Consider the following 15,078-nt stretch of genomic DNA (forward strand, 5'->3'; position numbering starts at 1 on the left):
GGCCGTGCAGACAGCCCTGCTCTGTCCTCCGCGCCTTGAACTCGATGCTTTGGGCAGGCAGCTTTTCCAAGCTTCTCCTCTGTGACGGCGCTGGTTTGTGTCTTAGGGCACAGCCGCTCTGAAGATGACTGCGGGGACGAGAGGAGCCGTCACCGGGACAGCCACCTCCTGGCAGGGCGGCTGGAGCGGGACCAGGAGAAGCTGCTCAGGTGAGCGTTGTGCCTGCCCTGTGCGCTTGTGTTCCCGTCCTCCTGTGGCACTCAGACCCTCTCATTCTCTCCCTTGCCTCCCTCATGACCAGAGAGAGCAAAGAGCTGGTGGATTTCGCTCGGATCCACCCCTCCAGCTGCGCCACGAACGGTTTGAACTCCAACCTGATGGTGACGGGAGGTCCGGCCTTGGCGGGCTCCGGGCGCTGGTCCACAGACCCGGCTTCGCACTTGGCAGCGCACCCCTGGCTCCCCCGAACTGGCAGCCCCTCCATGTGGCTGGCCGGCCACCCCTACGGTGAGTGCCCTAGAGGCACCCCAGGGCGCCCACAGCAATGCAACGCACTGCTGAGCGCCCGGGGAGGCTGCTCTCTGACCACATGGGAACGCGGTTGTTTTGGAGCCAGCAAACAGCAGATGACTTGTTGCGTGCATCCCTTCGGTTGTGATCGTGGTGTTTCTTCTTCCAGGACTTGGCCACCCATCCCTGCACCAGGGCATGACTCCAGGCTTCCCCCCTGCCATGGGAGGCGCCCTCCCTTCTGCCTACCAGTTTGCCAGAGACCCGCAGTCGGGGCAACTTGTCGTTATCCCCAGTGAGCACTTGCCGCACTTTGGTAAGGACACGAGCATGGCCCTGAGGAGGGGAAGTGGCTTTGGAGTTGGCTCAATGGGAATGTCGTATCCAGGGGGAGCAGAAACCACAGCTCTAGGTGGCCGTGGGCTCTCTTCTTGTTACGCTGCATTTTGGAAATGAAGATGTGTTGTCTGCAGCACTGGTTTCTCACCCCGTAGAGAACCCCACAGAGTTTGCTGCCATGGTTAGGAGAATTTGCCCTTGGGATCAACCAAGGGTGGGCAAGCCAAGGCTGAGAGAGAGCACAGCAAGTCAGATGGCCCCACAAGTGGGGGAGAAAGACAACATGCTTTCCCCTTTGCATTTCTGGTAGCGTTTTTGCACGGCTTGATGTTTGGTGTCCTCTCACCGTGGAATTGGGTTAGAGACCCTTGCCCTGAGCAACCCTTAATCCTCTAACCGTGCTTGTTTTGCAGCGGAGCTGATGGACCGGGCTCCCCCGCTGTGGCCTGCCATGTACCCCCCGACCCGGAGCTCCCTGCAGCACGCTCACCAGCTCCAGCTCCTCTCCCATCAGCAGCTGCTGCGGCAGCACGAGCTGTACATCCTGCAGCAGCAAGCAGCACACGCCATGGAGCTCCAGCGGAGCGCTCAGCTCGTGGTACGTCCTGGAGAGCATCTGGCTTAGAGGTGAAAGCCCAAAGTTGGGCTGTCTGGGGGGTTTGTTGTAGAAGGGCCTGAGTGGTGTCAGGAGAGGTGCTCCATGGCATGGCTGTGATTCCTTCCCTAGGGATGGCTCTGCTTATTGAGTGCTTTCATCCATGCTCACCTCCAGGCAGACCTCCTGCAGTGGCTTGGAGGAGCAGCTGCAGTGCTGGCAGAGATTGCTCTGGGTCCTTAAAGCCAGCTCCCATTCACCAGAAGGTTTTGGCAACCGTTAGGTTTCATTTGGGTGTGTTTTGCACCCAGTTAATTTTTGTAGTGGTCATCTGTTTATAGGCCTTAGCTTTATATTTGTGCTTGCCAAGCTGAAGGCTTAGAAATAGAAACCGCTTTTTTTTTGGGTTGCATTTGAAAGCTGAGACACCCTTCCCATGACTCCTGGATCTGGAACTTCATAAAAAAGGCTATTATAAGCCTATGATGAGTCCCAGAGGAATCTACATCTGCTTCTGCCAGTGCTTCCTATCAGGTCTTCATTCAGGTCCGGGAGACCTTTCCTACCTCTGAGCACTTTAACCCTTCTCTGTCCCAGCACGCATCTGCCTGGGAGGTGTTAGTTTAGGATCAGCATCCCACGCTGTCACATTGGCCTTAAAATGGTGTTGCAGTTGGTAGCATGTTTAATTCCAGTTGGTGTTGGATAAAGATTTGGTTTCACTTGGTGGTAGATGTGTGCTGCTCTTCAGGAGCAGGTGGGGATGTGCTGAGTTTTGCTCTGTTCTTATCGCAGGAGAGGTTGAAGGCAAACGAGCAGCGTGCAGATATGGAAGAGAAGGTGACGAAAAGGAGCCTGGACAGTGCCAAATCGGGCCTGTCCTCCTCTGCCCCAGGACTGGTACACCGAAAGCCGCCCGTGCTGTCGCCCAGCGCCTCCACATCCTACAGCAAGGCTGTGAGTCCACCTCCCCTCTCTCCCAGGGCCTCACCCGTGTCTGTGCTCAAAGCTGAGGTGATCCAAAAGATGGAGGAGCCACCTTCGCAGCCAGCCTACTCCTACCCTGCCACCCCCAGCTCCCACCCCTCCAGCCCGCCCCCCGCCTCTCCACCCCCTGCCCCTGCCATCCCTCCAAAGGAAGAGGCACCCGAGTCTGTGGAGAAGAAAGACCTGGAATTGGAAAAAGAGGCTGCTGGTCCGTTTCAGGCCTTGTTCCAAGGTAAGAAAGCCCTGCTTTGACAGAGTCCCATTGTGTTTGTGCCTGCCTCCCTTTTTCTCCTCAGCTCTTTCCTGCTTCCATCCCTTTCCCTAAAGAAAACCACGTTGCGCCTCTGTAAAAGGCAGGGGAGAGGCAGGCAGCAGAGTGCTGTGGTTGGCTGGGATCGTTGCCTGGGTTCTAGGGGCACCTGGTGCTGTGGGCTCTGTTTTTCCCTTGGGTTGAGCCTGGGTTGGTTCCTCCAGAGCTGAAATCTCTATGGGAAGATGAATGCAGGATGCAGATCCCACTGTAGTTGCTGGAGATATGCAGAAGGGACATTTCTGGTGCTGCAGCCTGAGACACAGGCTGGTGGCTTGGCCAGAAGAGGGATGCTCAGGTAGCCACTCTGTGAGAGTAGGAAGGGCTATGAACTGACAGAAGCAAAGGGCACCCATCCCTGTGCCTCCATGAGGGAAGACACATTGGAGACCTTGCCGTTACACAGCCTGTCCCTTCCGATGTCTTGCAGAGATCCCCCCAGGATATCCATTCCAGTCCTTGCCTCCCTCCTTCGGCAGACACTACCCCTACCTCCTCCAGCCCACCGCAGCGGCTGATGCAGATGGCCTGGCTCCCGATGTCCCGCTGCCTGCCGAAGGCTCTGAGCACATGGAGCTTTCCCCTGAAGTCAAACCCATCCACCTGTCTCCGTCCAAAATGCTGGAACCCATCCCAACAGCAGCAGAAGAGGAGTCGTTGGAAGAGAGGGTGAAATCGGAAGTGCAGATGGAGGAAAGCCAAGAGAGCATCTGCGAGCAGGACATGGGGGCTCTGAACATCGCCACCACTGCGGCTGTCCCAGTGCAGAATGTGGACAGCTGCAATTTGCTGTTGCATCAAGGAGAAGCCTTGGGTGCTATGGAACAGGACCAGGAAGACCTCCAGAGCTGCCCACCTCCTTACCAGGTTGTGGCTTGCCAGGTGGAAGACGAGGTTCAGGCAGAGGCTGAGGGCGGAGCAGAAACCTGCTCAGTGCACATGGACTACGACAGCTCGCTAGTGCGCACAGAGGGCGAGACACCGGAGATGGACTTGACTCCCCAGCAGGAAGAGGCCTCTGTAGCCATGGATCTGCAGGGTGCTGATGTGCCCCGGGGCAGGGAGTTTCCCAGCCTGCCCTCTGAGGAGGGTGAGCAGGGGCCAGAGATGCCCTCGTACCCAGATGAGGCAATCTCTTGCCAAATCCCGACTCTGGACATCAAGCCGGGCGACCCGCTGGCGGGGATGAACGCTTTGGTGGCTGCCACGGAAATGCCTCAGGCTTGTTCTTTGTTGACTACTGCCGGTGTCGCTCCATCCCAGATGCAGATGGAGGTGTTACCTGACCAGGCCTTGGAGCACTCCTTCCTGCAAGGGATCACTTTGCTGAGTGAAATTGCGGAGATGGAGCTTGAGAAACGGAAGCAAGAAATGCAAAGTAAGTGATGGGAGCGAGGTCTGGCAGGCCTTGGGTTGAGTCAGGTCTGCTTGTGTTCTGCATGGACAGAGGAGCAGAGACCCAGCTGAGGTCTCTTGCAGCCCCAAACTTCAGGAGTGATGCCCCAAACTTCGGAGGGCACTTTGGAGGGGCTTGAGGAAGAGTTTTTGTTGTAGCAGGCTGAGCTGCACGTGGCACCTGGGCTGCTCCCCTCTTCCAAAGGCCCTCCCCATGTCTAGACAGTTCGTGGTATGCATAGTGGAAATGGAGCCCCACTTGCTGAGAGCTGCCAGGGTAACACCCTTCTGGCAGGGGCTGAGCCTGCAGTCTGTCGGGGCTTGGCGCAGGAGGCCCCGGGAGCTCCAGATGATGCTTTCCAAGAGCTTGGCAGGTCCTGAAAGGATCTCACCTTCAGTAACTTCCTGAGATGAGACGTGGTGGGAGCTGCAAGCTGCAGCGTGGCGGGGTACAACGGGAGATCTCAAGTGGGGGTTGGGATATCCCAGAGACTGCTTGAGCTGTCATGGATTGAGAAGGGATGAGTGCCCACCAGAGGGATAGAATCACAGGATCAACCTCTAGCTTTTTTTAATGTTCTTCCCAGCAGGTTCAGAGAGTTTCCCTGTCCGGCCAACGCTGGAGAGTTTGCTGGCTGCCAGCACCCACATGCTCATGGAAGTACTTTCCACCCCCTTTATGGAAAGTCTGAAAACCATCCGGCTGCCTCGAGAGCTGAATCCTAACAAAAAGTACAGCTGGATGCAGAAGAAAGATGAGCCCGTAAGTAGCTCTCAGCGTGGCTGGGCCTGAAAAGCCACGGTGCATCCGCTCACCACTGCTTGCCCTCCCAGTCACTGTTTGCCACCCTTTTGCATTGGGCAGAACTTCCCTCCGTGTTCCTAACGGCACATGAGTTGGCGTGATGCGTTTCAGCTCTCTCTCTTGTTTGTGAATCAACACCATTGATCTCAGTGGGACTCTCCCTAGCCCTGGAAGTGGTGCTTGTAATACAAAGCCAGCAGGAACTCCTATGTTACTGCTTTGGTGGGGAGAATAAGTAAAGATAGTGGCTGCAGGGTTTTTCCTTTCTTTTTCTTTCCTGACTCTTTCCCATAGGAGACACTGAGGAGTTATTTTGTACCCAGCAAGTAAGTGTTCCAGGAATATTTTGATCTGTGTTTTTAAATAAGGGAGAGGAGACTCCATGGGTGTATTTCACTCCGCAGGTTACTTCCCAGGGAGGTTGCTCCTTCTTAGAGATGGAGCCGTGCCCAGCCACCAAGCATCTTTGCTTGGCTGGTTTTGTTCCCATGTCACTCCTGGGCTGTGCTTCATGGGGGCAAGAGCGCTCTGCTCCGGTATCAGCACACAGGGTGTCATGCCAGGATGCACTGCAAAGGCTCCGCAGTCTAGAATGGGGAGCAGGACGTGCCCTGACCTTCTCTACCCCTCTTGTCTCCTCCCCCCAGATGTACTCTATCAAATCAGCCATCGAGAACATGGATGCAATGGAGCTGGACTACAGGATGAGGCTGGCGGAGCTGCAGCGGCGCTACAAGGAGAAGCAGCGGGAGCTGGTGAAGCTGCAGAGGCGCAGGGACTCCGAGTAAGTGGCAGGCTGTGCACTTGGTCTTCTCTTTTCCAGCTGGGCACCTACCACTGCCTCTCGGTCCAGGAGAGAAAACAGCCTTCCATCTCTCCCTGTCTCCTCTCCTCGTGGTACGGCTCGCCAGAGCTTTGCACAACACACTCCTAGGCTATGTGACACACCCCCCATCACTGGTGAACTCAGCTGGGAGACCATTGTTAGAGACATCCTTGGCTTCAGCAGCTCAGTTTAGCAGTTCGGTGACAGGCGAAGGTTCTGGGTTGGCTCCCGTTCTTGCTTGCTTTCTTTTTTTTTTTTTTTTTTTTTTTCCTTTTTTCTTCTTTTTGGATTTATTTGCTTTGTTATTTTTTTCCCTGTTTGGTTTGCTTTTTGGTTGCAAAATTTGATTTTTTTTCTTTGCTATTTTTTTTCCTTTTGTTTTGTTTTTGTTTTGTTGCCTTGGTTAACAGTGAAGCGTGTGGTTTTTTTAAAGGGAAAAGCATGACGAGAAAAGTAGAAGCTTGGCGAGAAGAGGCCCTGGAAGGCCCAGGAAGAGGAAACTTGGATCAAGCGCTCTGTCGCCCATTAAGGAGAGAGGGAAGAGTGACAGCAAGAGTGGAAAGTAAGGCTGGAATTTGGGGAAGATGGGAAAATGGCAGGGTCGCTGCACAGGGTCGTACTTGGGGAAAGCATCTCGGATGCAGCGGGGTCTCGCCGCGGCGATGGTCAGGGAGGACGGTCTCACATCAGTGGTGTGGAAGCTTTCGACATCAGCACGGCCTCACGGTGGGAAGGCGATGCCAGCCCATGTGTCTGCATGTTGGCTGTGGGTAGGACAGGCAGAGTGGAGTGGTGTTGAGCACTCGGAGTCAGGAGCGTGTCCTTGTGCCCGTTCAGGAGGACAGAGCAGGAGGGTGCTGTAGAGCTCATGGCAGGGATGCTGATGTCAAAAGCTGGAAGGATAGGGCTGGTCCAGGTTTTCCGTTTTCTCGGGCCTTTCTGCCGCATTTCTTGTCTTCACCTCCTGTTCCTCTCATCAGTGGGAGTTGGTTTGGCCTGGCCTCTCTCTTTCCAGTGTCTGGGTCATCCTCTTTTCTCCTTTTTTTCTCTTGCACAAGTCCAGCCGATCTTGTTTGGATACCTGGATCTCAATTGGCCATCTGACCATCCTTAGATGGCTAAGCCTCTCCAAGGGGAGGGCATCTCCAAGCTGCCTCCCCATTCAGTGTGTATTTTTTGCAAATATCCTTTTCAGTCAGATTCAGGTGCCCAGCTCCCACTGACTGCGTGCTTCTGAAGATCTGTCCTCTCGGTGGCTCTGTTTTGCTCCTCGTGTTCGGATGGCTGAGCAGGCTGGAGGCATCCAGAGGTGGCTGAAGCTGTGCATGTGTGCATGCATTGAGCGTGTTGGTATGCACATCCTTGTGTTGTAGGAATGGCAGGAGTGACCTGGTCTGAGAGGTGGAGGTGCACCTTCAGTGTCCGGGGCAGGAGTTGTTGTTTTAGCTGAGTACAGCGGTCATCAGGGAGGACAGAGGGGAGGGGAAGTGCCTAGAGACTGTCATTGGCTTTGTGGTAGCCGTGTGATATGGGCCAGCAGGCTTAGTGTGAAGGAGGTGGCAGTGAGAGCTTTCAGTGGAGGCTTGGTAGAGATCTTTAGGTGTTGAATGATCTCAGCATCCATCAAATAGTTAATGGAGGCAGCTGGGGAGCAGTGAAGGACATGCATCTAGTCTCATGTTATTATTATTTTATTGTTACGTATTTACCCTTTCCTTTCCCCACAAATCCTGGAGAGAGACCAAAAACACAGTCTGCAAATGTCACTTGCAGTGGGCCAGGCTTGTAAAGCGGATGGCCTGCCCTTTGTGCAAGCTGGTCCCCACGGTGCCATGTCCCTCCATGCGGCCCTTACACCCTCCTTGATCAGGCTGAGCATCCTGGTGCCAGGCATGGCAGCACATCCCTGGGCCTCAGGACTCCCTCTGCACCTAGTGACCGTGAAAGAAGGGGGATAAAACCACCGCAGCCAGTTCAACTGCCTAACCTTCCTCTTGCTGAGCTGTACTGAGTTGGGTGCTTTTTCGGTGGCTGTTACTCAAGACCCCAAACACTTCCTTTCAGAGACCATCCTGTGGGTCTCCGATTTGTGTGCTGGTATCCAAGAAGGGCTCCCTGCCTCTCCTCTTTGGTGGAAAACGAGAGTCAGGCCCTCACTGTGTCCAAACTGCTGTTGCTTCACAGTGGACTTGGCTCCCACTGAGGATCCCCATTGTTCTAGGAGGCATTTTACCTCACTTTTGAGCTTGATGGGGATCACAGGGAGGAAAGCCCCCCACCTTGACCCATCCTGTGCTTGGCTTGCAGACTAAGCAAGTCCTTGTTGCTCTCTGAAGACTCTGAGACTGGCGAGGGCATGAAGAAGAGGCACAAAGGGGCCCTGCCAGAGGAGGATGACGATGTGGAGAGCAGCAGTGGCAAGATGAAAGGGAGGAACCAGAGCTGGGAAGAACACGATGCTGCTCCCAGCTTCTCAAACGAGGTCAGTGCCCTCGTGGGGAATGCGGAGCCACAGGCCAAAAGCAGATCTTTTTCCCACTTTGCCTGGTGTTGGCTTACTTTGAATAACTCCTCCTGATCTTTCAGCATCTGTTCTCAGTTCACGTGTGTTCAGCAGCTCCTCATGGAAGGGCTCTGTGCAGCAGAGGGGTGTTTGCAGAAGCTAATGTTGGCTGATGGAGGTTGGGCCTTTCTGGTAATCAGCAGAGGGGCGAGCACCTTCGAGCCAGCCAGAGCATTGCAGTGTTGAACTAGCTCAGAATCCAAAGCAGTGGTTGTGTTACTGCTCTGGCTGCTGAGGCAGAGGTGGGTGACTGACTTTTTGAGGCGAGAGAAGAACAGAGTGCAGTCTCAATATTTTAAATGCAGGGTCTTCCTTTGCTCCTAATGAAGCAGTGAGATAATTACTGGAGCTTTAAGCTGCTGATGAAATCCAGAATGCATAGAGGCAAAGCACTGAGTTACAGCTGCTGTTATCTAGTTTTTAACACATGTAAAGTAAATTTACTTTTTTTCAAAGTGCAAGAAAATATGGAAAAAGAATGTAACAGCCCTGGCCGTAATGCAGTGGTGCTAATGCTCTTGCTGAGCGGTGTTTGGGTGTTTTTGGCATCTCTGCCAGTGTAGCTGGTTGCTTGTATGGAAATATGTATTTATTTGGCTGGAATTTGGGGTAAAGAAGATTTACAATCCCTGTGATCTAGAGAACAGCTTGTAAACCAAACCCAAACAAATCCTAAAAAACAGGAAATGTTGAGAAGAAAAGAATTCCAAGCTACGTTAATTTGTGAATATATTTCTTTTGGAAGAAAGCTCAGTTCTTCTGAGTTATCTTTGAGATTATATGTTACTTTATGAAGGTGAAGCTGCACCATTTGCTACTGTCTTTCTCCCTAGCCTAGCACCACGATGGGAGCGAGGATCTTCCTGTTGAGGCGTTATTAATTGACAAGCACAAGAGACTGAAGTGAGGGTAGTTAAAAATCCTGGGGTCTGCTGTGATACCTGCTTTGTATTCACCTGCATCCCTTCCTTTCACATTGACAGTTAAAACTTAAGAAAAAGAAAGTACCATCGGATCAGGAACAGCTGGCCAGCAAGCTCGACAAGGCCCTGTCGCTCACCAAACAAGACAAACTCAAATCCCCCTTCAAGTTTGCTGACAGCTCTGGGGGGAAGCTGAAAGCTGGTGGAGGTGGCAGCAGGTTCCTCCCTTCTCATGAGGCTCTGCCAAGTAAGGAGGAGAAGAAGAGCTTGTCCAAAAACCTGGGCCTGTCCTTGAAATCCACCAAGGAAGGTAAAAACAAAGTGGCTGCCAAAATGAAGAAGATGGAGGTGGGATTAAAAGTCAAAAATCAGCTGAAGGTTTCTCATTCACCAGCAATATCTGAAGTTAGCAGCTACTCCTATAGTAAGTAATCCCTCATTTATCTCTTGTTGTGGTGAAACCTGTTGTGTGGGCTTGTGGCAGGGGGTTTCTGACCTCTTGTCTTGGAGATGGGTCTGGTTTTGCTCGTGGGCTGAAGGTGACTTCTCCTTGGCTAATCCATGCTGCTGCATCTTTGGGCTGAGCGTAAGATGTCCACCCAACTTGCCCCATCGGAGAGGGAGCAGACGTTGCTGTGTCCCTTCCTGGCCTGTGTTGTTCTGATTGTCCCTGGGGGAGAAGAAGTAAAATCATGTCCTTGCTTTCATTGCGAGTAGACACTCTCCATCTAGCTGCCAGATGAGTTCTCACTGCCTCTCCTTAGGAAGTGGTCAGTAGAGACAACTTGGTGAGTTGGGTGGGGTTAAGCTGTGGAGGCAGGTAGGAAAGGCATAGTCTGCAGGGAAAATTGATGTCTGAAGGATCGTGCTGCCTTTCTGCAGTATTGTGGCTTGATTCCTGGGGGGCTGTGTACAGTCTGCTTCATGGCATCCTACTTACTGGTGTGCCCAAAGTGCACCCAAGATAAAGATTCCTGCAGACACCATTACAGAAAGAAAAATCTGAATTGCAGGTAGCATTAGGAAGACGTAGGACCAGGCACGGAAGAGTCTTTAATGGCACAGGCAGACAGTGGAGCAGAAAAGCATGTGCAGGACTTGAAGTTTTATGGTCTGAGGCCTGGTAGCTCACTTACTTACACATCTTGTCCTTTGTTGCAGCTAATTAAGTCCAACGTTAAAGATCTTACGGGGTATTCATATGCATAACGAATGTATGTGGCAGCAGTACAAGACCAGTTTAGAAATCTCACTAATGGGGAAGATGATGAGGTAGTGACTCCACACAAACAGATGTTTGGCATGAAAACAACCATTTACGTGGCAAAATAGGAGCCATTGTGTTCACTGGACTTGAACACAGCTTTTGACTGGTTGTGCTTTACAAACCACCCCGTAGTGCTGCTCTTCAGTGTACTTCAGTCCCAGGAAAAGACCCAGGGCTCCTCAGCTGGGAGCTGTGGAGCTGCTGGGGAGGTAAGCAGGGTTAGAGGGGAGGCACAGCCCCTTGCTGGGAGGAGCTTTCACTGTATTCCTGCACTTGGTGCTGTGATTTGAAGATGAAAATCTCCTTCCTGGACCCAGAAGAGCAAGAGAGCTGCTGTCCAAATCCTCTCCTTTCCAGGAAGTCTCCTAATGTAGGACTGTGCCCCTGTCACCGCATGTATCTCAGAGCAGGAGGGTTACTGTTACTGAGGAGCCGGCTCTGGAATGGCTCAGCTTTGATCCGTGTTCTTTCATCTGTGTGCCAAGTTCAAGGATAGGGACCTCAGGCAGTCATTTGGTCACTCGAGCGTGGTGGATTTGGAGAGGCAGGTTGAGCATATGGCAGCACCTCCTGTGACGGGTGGGCTGCTCTTGTGGAGGAGAGTGGGACTGGTGCCAAATGCTTGTGCCTCCTCCTGACCTCACGGTTCTCTGGCTGGTGTCCTGAAAACCTCAGGCACGGATCTGGAGGGTGAGCTGAGTACCCTGTTCCATGCCATCCAACCCATCCATGCTAATGGAAGCGAGGTTCATCCGATCTTCTGTGTATTTGGACTTCGGGCCTCCTAAGCTGCCACCCCTTGTTCTTTCCTCTCCACAACTGACACAATGGAGATGGGCAGTGATGTGCTACTGGGGCTGACGCTGGAGAGCATCTGCTGCTGCCTGCGTGCTAGAAAGGTCCGTGTCCATAATGTTACGGAGTTAATGTGCATTTGTGAGTGGGATGTGACACTTCAAACCTGCTTCTATCACATCCAGGGGCACCATAGGTTTCTGCTGCACTCATCTGACACTGGAGAGGATTGTTGTATAAAACTCACTGCCTGCAGCTTGGTAAAATGGGTTTGTGGGCCAAGGAGCTTGGTCACTGTTCTGTTTCGGTGCGCTATGTACTGCTGAGTGTCAGGGGTGGTGTGTTTGGAGTTGGACGTGTTGCCCCTTAGCAGCTGCGGTTGCTCTGGCTGTGTCAGAAACCGTTCAAGAGAGCCAGTTTGTGTAGAAATGGGATGAAGTCAGATAAAGTCAGAGGACAGAGCGGGTTGATCGGCCGGTCGTTGGCATCGCTGCACCGTTGGTGGCTGTCTTCACGGCGGAAAGGCCTGTCTCAGCTTTCCGTTCCTGAGCCGAGGACAGGACTTGGGTCCTGCCGCAAGGCAGAAAGGATCGCTGGATCTAGATGGAGAGTGTTTATTTCCAACAGAAAAAAGGAGGTGTGTATGTCTGTGTTTATTCGGCCCCCAGCTGAGCCTCGTGACGGAGGCCTGGCAGGAAGGACAGGGCGACGCGCAGCCCCTGTGGGTGCAAAACCCCTTCACCCACAGACACACAGAACAGCCCTCTGTCCCCTCTGAAACGCAGCCAAACCCCGTTCCCTGAGGTAATGCTGTTCCCACCCGCTCTGACTGCAGATACGGACTCGGAGGAGGAGGAGGAGGGATCCCTGAGGGACGAGTGGCCGGCGCAGCCCCCCTCTGCCCCCAAGCCGCGGCCGCCCGGCCTCTACAGCACAGCGGCCAGGAAGGGCGGCCGGGCGGCCGGCGGCCCCAAGGCGGCCCCGCGCGGTGTGGCGGCCGGGCGGCCGCTGAAAGCCAAGGCGGCGGCGGGCCGCAAGCAGCCCTTCTGCCTGCTGCTGCGCGAGGCCGAGGCGGGATCTTCCTTCAGCGACTCCTCGGAGGACTCGTTCGATCAAGGTTACTAGCTTATAGCAAATGCACCCCTGCACCGTGTCTGCGCGGGGCGGGCGGGGGGCGAGCGGGGCCCCTCAGGCCGGGGTCAGCCATTTTGATGGTCGCAGCCAGGGCGGCCATCTTTGTTCTTGGCAGCGTAGCCTGCTGTATCAGCCCGACGGTTATTTTTTATCTTTCTGTACCTGTATCGTTGTGATATTATGACCGACTGGCTCTTTTAGAGCTTTTATACCGACTGGGTTTTAGAGTTCACCTCTCCCGACTTTCCTGTTCCCTTCCTCCCTTCAGTTTCTCCCTCGCTTTCTTCCTTGCTGCCACCACCACCATTATATTCTTTTTATTACTATTATTATTATTTTATCTCTCATTATTTTATTTTGGCATGGGCCTTGAAGAGGCTTGGAAGGGGCTTTTTTTTTTTGCTTTTCCTCCCCTTTTTCAGTTGCATTCCTTTACTTTTCATTATTATCCTTTTTTTTACTGCCGGGATACTGTTGTGTGGCCGTGTGACTTGATGTTTGTACTGCGATTTGGTATACCAAGCTTTATTAAACATATCGAGTTCATTTTTAACTAAACCTGTGTACTTGTCTCTCTTGCTGTGTCTCTTAGCAGGCGATTAGGTTGCCGCTTCACTCCATCCTGCTCTGCATCCCTCTCCTGCTCCCACTCCCCATGAGTAGAACTGGAATTAACCTAGTCTGGGTACTCTCTATTATTCAAATATCCCTGCTAGCAGTTGTCACTCGCTGCCTTTGTCCAAATCAAGGCCTCTCTCCCACCTCCACTCCTTTTAGTTTGGTTTTATTTTGCTCATCTGTTTTATGTTTTATTCTTTTTTACAGCTGTTTTCTTGTGTTGTTAGGCTCTCAAGGCAGGCAGGTAAATCGTGAAGGCTCTCTGTCCTCATTGCTGCTGTGTGTAAGGTCCCTGTTATTTGACAGACAGGCATTTTTTCTTTTCAGAATACACTCAGCAAGTTTTTATGTCCCTTTTGGGTGGTAGTGTTTTTCAGATGCCCGCACATAATCCACAGCGCTCAAGGATGTGATAATTACTGCATTAAATTTGACTGCAGTTTCCCTCCCCCACCCTCACCCCAATTTTTTTTTTCCTTACAGCTTCTTTTTGTCAGCCTGTCATTAGTACTTCAGTGGGAAAAGAGATTACTTGAGACTTTTCCTCCAGAGGCACAAGGGGTTTCTGTTTTAGAGCGCGCTCATTAAATAATAATCATGGGGAAAGGTCATTTTAATGAGCCCTCAGCTCCCAAAAGAAAGTAGCTCGTCTGGGCTGAATGCTAAGCAAGAGCATCCCCAGTTGTTACCATCTACGTTGCACAGCAGAGCTGCCATGCAGCACAGCAAAAGCCTTTTAGCGTTTCACACTGCTCAGACAGTTGTTAATTGAAAACGGGGCTGGATAATTTTGCTTCGGTTTTGTTATTCTTAGTTTTTGATCTCAATCTCCTCCACACACCTGTTTTTCTTCCCTCCAAACCCATCCTCCAAAGAAAGGCTGTTTGAGCTAGAAAAAAAGAAACAAACCCATCTATTTCAAACAGCAGAAAGATACAGAATAGTGAAGTAGTTTGATGTGACTCTGGGCTGGGTCCACCAGTGCATCTAAAAGAAAACTAAAAAGTCTGTTTCAGAGAAATCAAATTCATTTCTCAGAGAACCCAAACTGTCCTGGGGACAGTGGATTTCACGTGAGGGAGAGTTGGCCACATCTCCATGAAGAGCCTGTGTTACTTCTGTTCAGCTTGACATCTCTTCCATTCCCTGTTTCTTTCTGCATCTTTTCTTTGTTTATTTTGCTGCTGTTGGAAATTTTGAGGATGTCGATCCCTTTTTGATGCGAAGCTCTTGAGTTTTGGGGCCTTGCTTTTTGGTTTTGCTCCAGATAGCAGATAGGTAACTTGTCCCTAGATGAGCTTTGTCGATTTTTCAAGTGACCTGTTTTGCTTTTTTAAACCACAGCTATCCCGGTTTGATGGGATAAAGCCTGGGGAAGGGAGGGGGATACGGGAGGGGAGGCTGGGGAGTCTGGAACAAATGGGGAAAGGCGCTGTAAATCCCTCAGAGGTGTCATGTAATGGTGGGGAAAGCAGAGATGCGAAACCTCTGTGGGTGGGAGGTGGGCACGGAGGGGCGGCTGGGAGGGATCACGGCTTGCAGTTCTGTTTTTCCTTCGAATGGTTTTTGATTTTCTTTATTTATTTGCTTGTTCTGTTTGGTTCTTTGTCAGAAACATTTCGTGAAGGGATATTTGGGTAATAGGGTTTCTGACGGCTTTCCCTGATACTAAACCGATTAATAACCTCAGCTTTTCTAGAAGTGCTCGCTTTCTCCTTGCAGCTGCTTGGCCAACCCTTTCACCCCTGCCCCTATCCATGATGCTTTGAATGTCTGTGTCGGTCTCTTGCATTTGCTCTCACGCTGCACTAAAGAAGCAAAGTGGTTGGCTGGTTGTAGGGCAGACACTTCTCAGCGAGGGTCACTAACCATGAACCTGAACCTTGACCATTGTTATGTAGGTAGGCAAAATAATTTTCTTTATGTCATCTGTCAGCCTCAGATGTTTCGATGTTACCTCCGTGAATAATGACACGTACATCTTTGCACTCTCTTGCTTTTTTCTGTTATA

General features: G+C 52.0%; 1 protein-coding gene across 1 annotated transcript in view; it reads left to right on the forward strand.

The window, feature by feature from the left end:
- TNRC18 (trinucleotide repeat containing 18) overlaps positions 1–15,078 on the forward strand; it is a 45,030-nt gene that overhangs the window by 14,099 nt on the left and 15,853 nt on the right. The window contains exons 5-16 of the mRNA XM_042828181.1: positions 107–209; positions 302–507; positions 680–826; positions 1,263–1,447; positions 2,240–2,663; positions 3,172–4,119; positions 4,727–4,899; positions 5,589–5,725; positions 6,201–6,329; positions 8,075–8,249; positions 9,314–9,677; positions 12,151–12,432. Of these exons, the coding sequence (XP_042684115.1) occupies positions 107–209; positions 302–507; positions 680–826; positions 1,263–1,447; positions 2,240–2,663; positions 3,172–4,119; positions 4,727–4,899; positions 5,589–5,725; positions 6,201–6,329; positions 8,075–8,249; positions 9,314–9,677; positions 12,151–12,432 (3,273 nt within the window). The remainder of the gene's footprint in view (positions 1–106; positions 210–301; positions 508–679; positions 827–1,262; positions 1,448–2,239; positions 2,664–3,171; positions 4,120–4,726; positions 4,900–5,588; positions 5,726–6,200; positions 6,330–8,074; positions 8,250–9,313; positions 9,678–12,150; positions 12,433–15,078) is intronic.

This window comes from Centrocercus urophasianus, unplaced genomic scaffold, assembly GCF_019232065.1.
Source record: "Centrocercus urophasianus isolate 14NV4802_14NV808 unplaced genomic scaffold, USGS_Curo_1.0 seq_29, whole genome shotgun sequence".
NCBI classification, from domain to species: domain Eukaryota; kingdom Metazoa; phylum Chordata; class Aves; order Galliformes; family Phasianidae; genus Centrocercus; species Centrocercus urophasianus.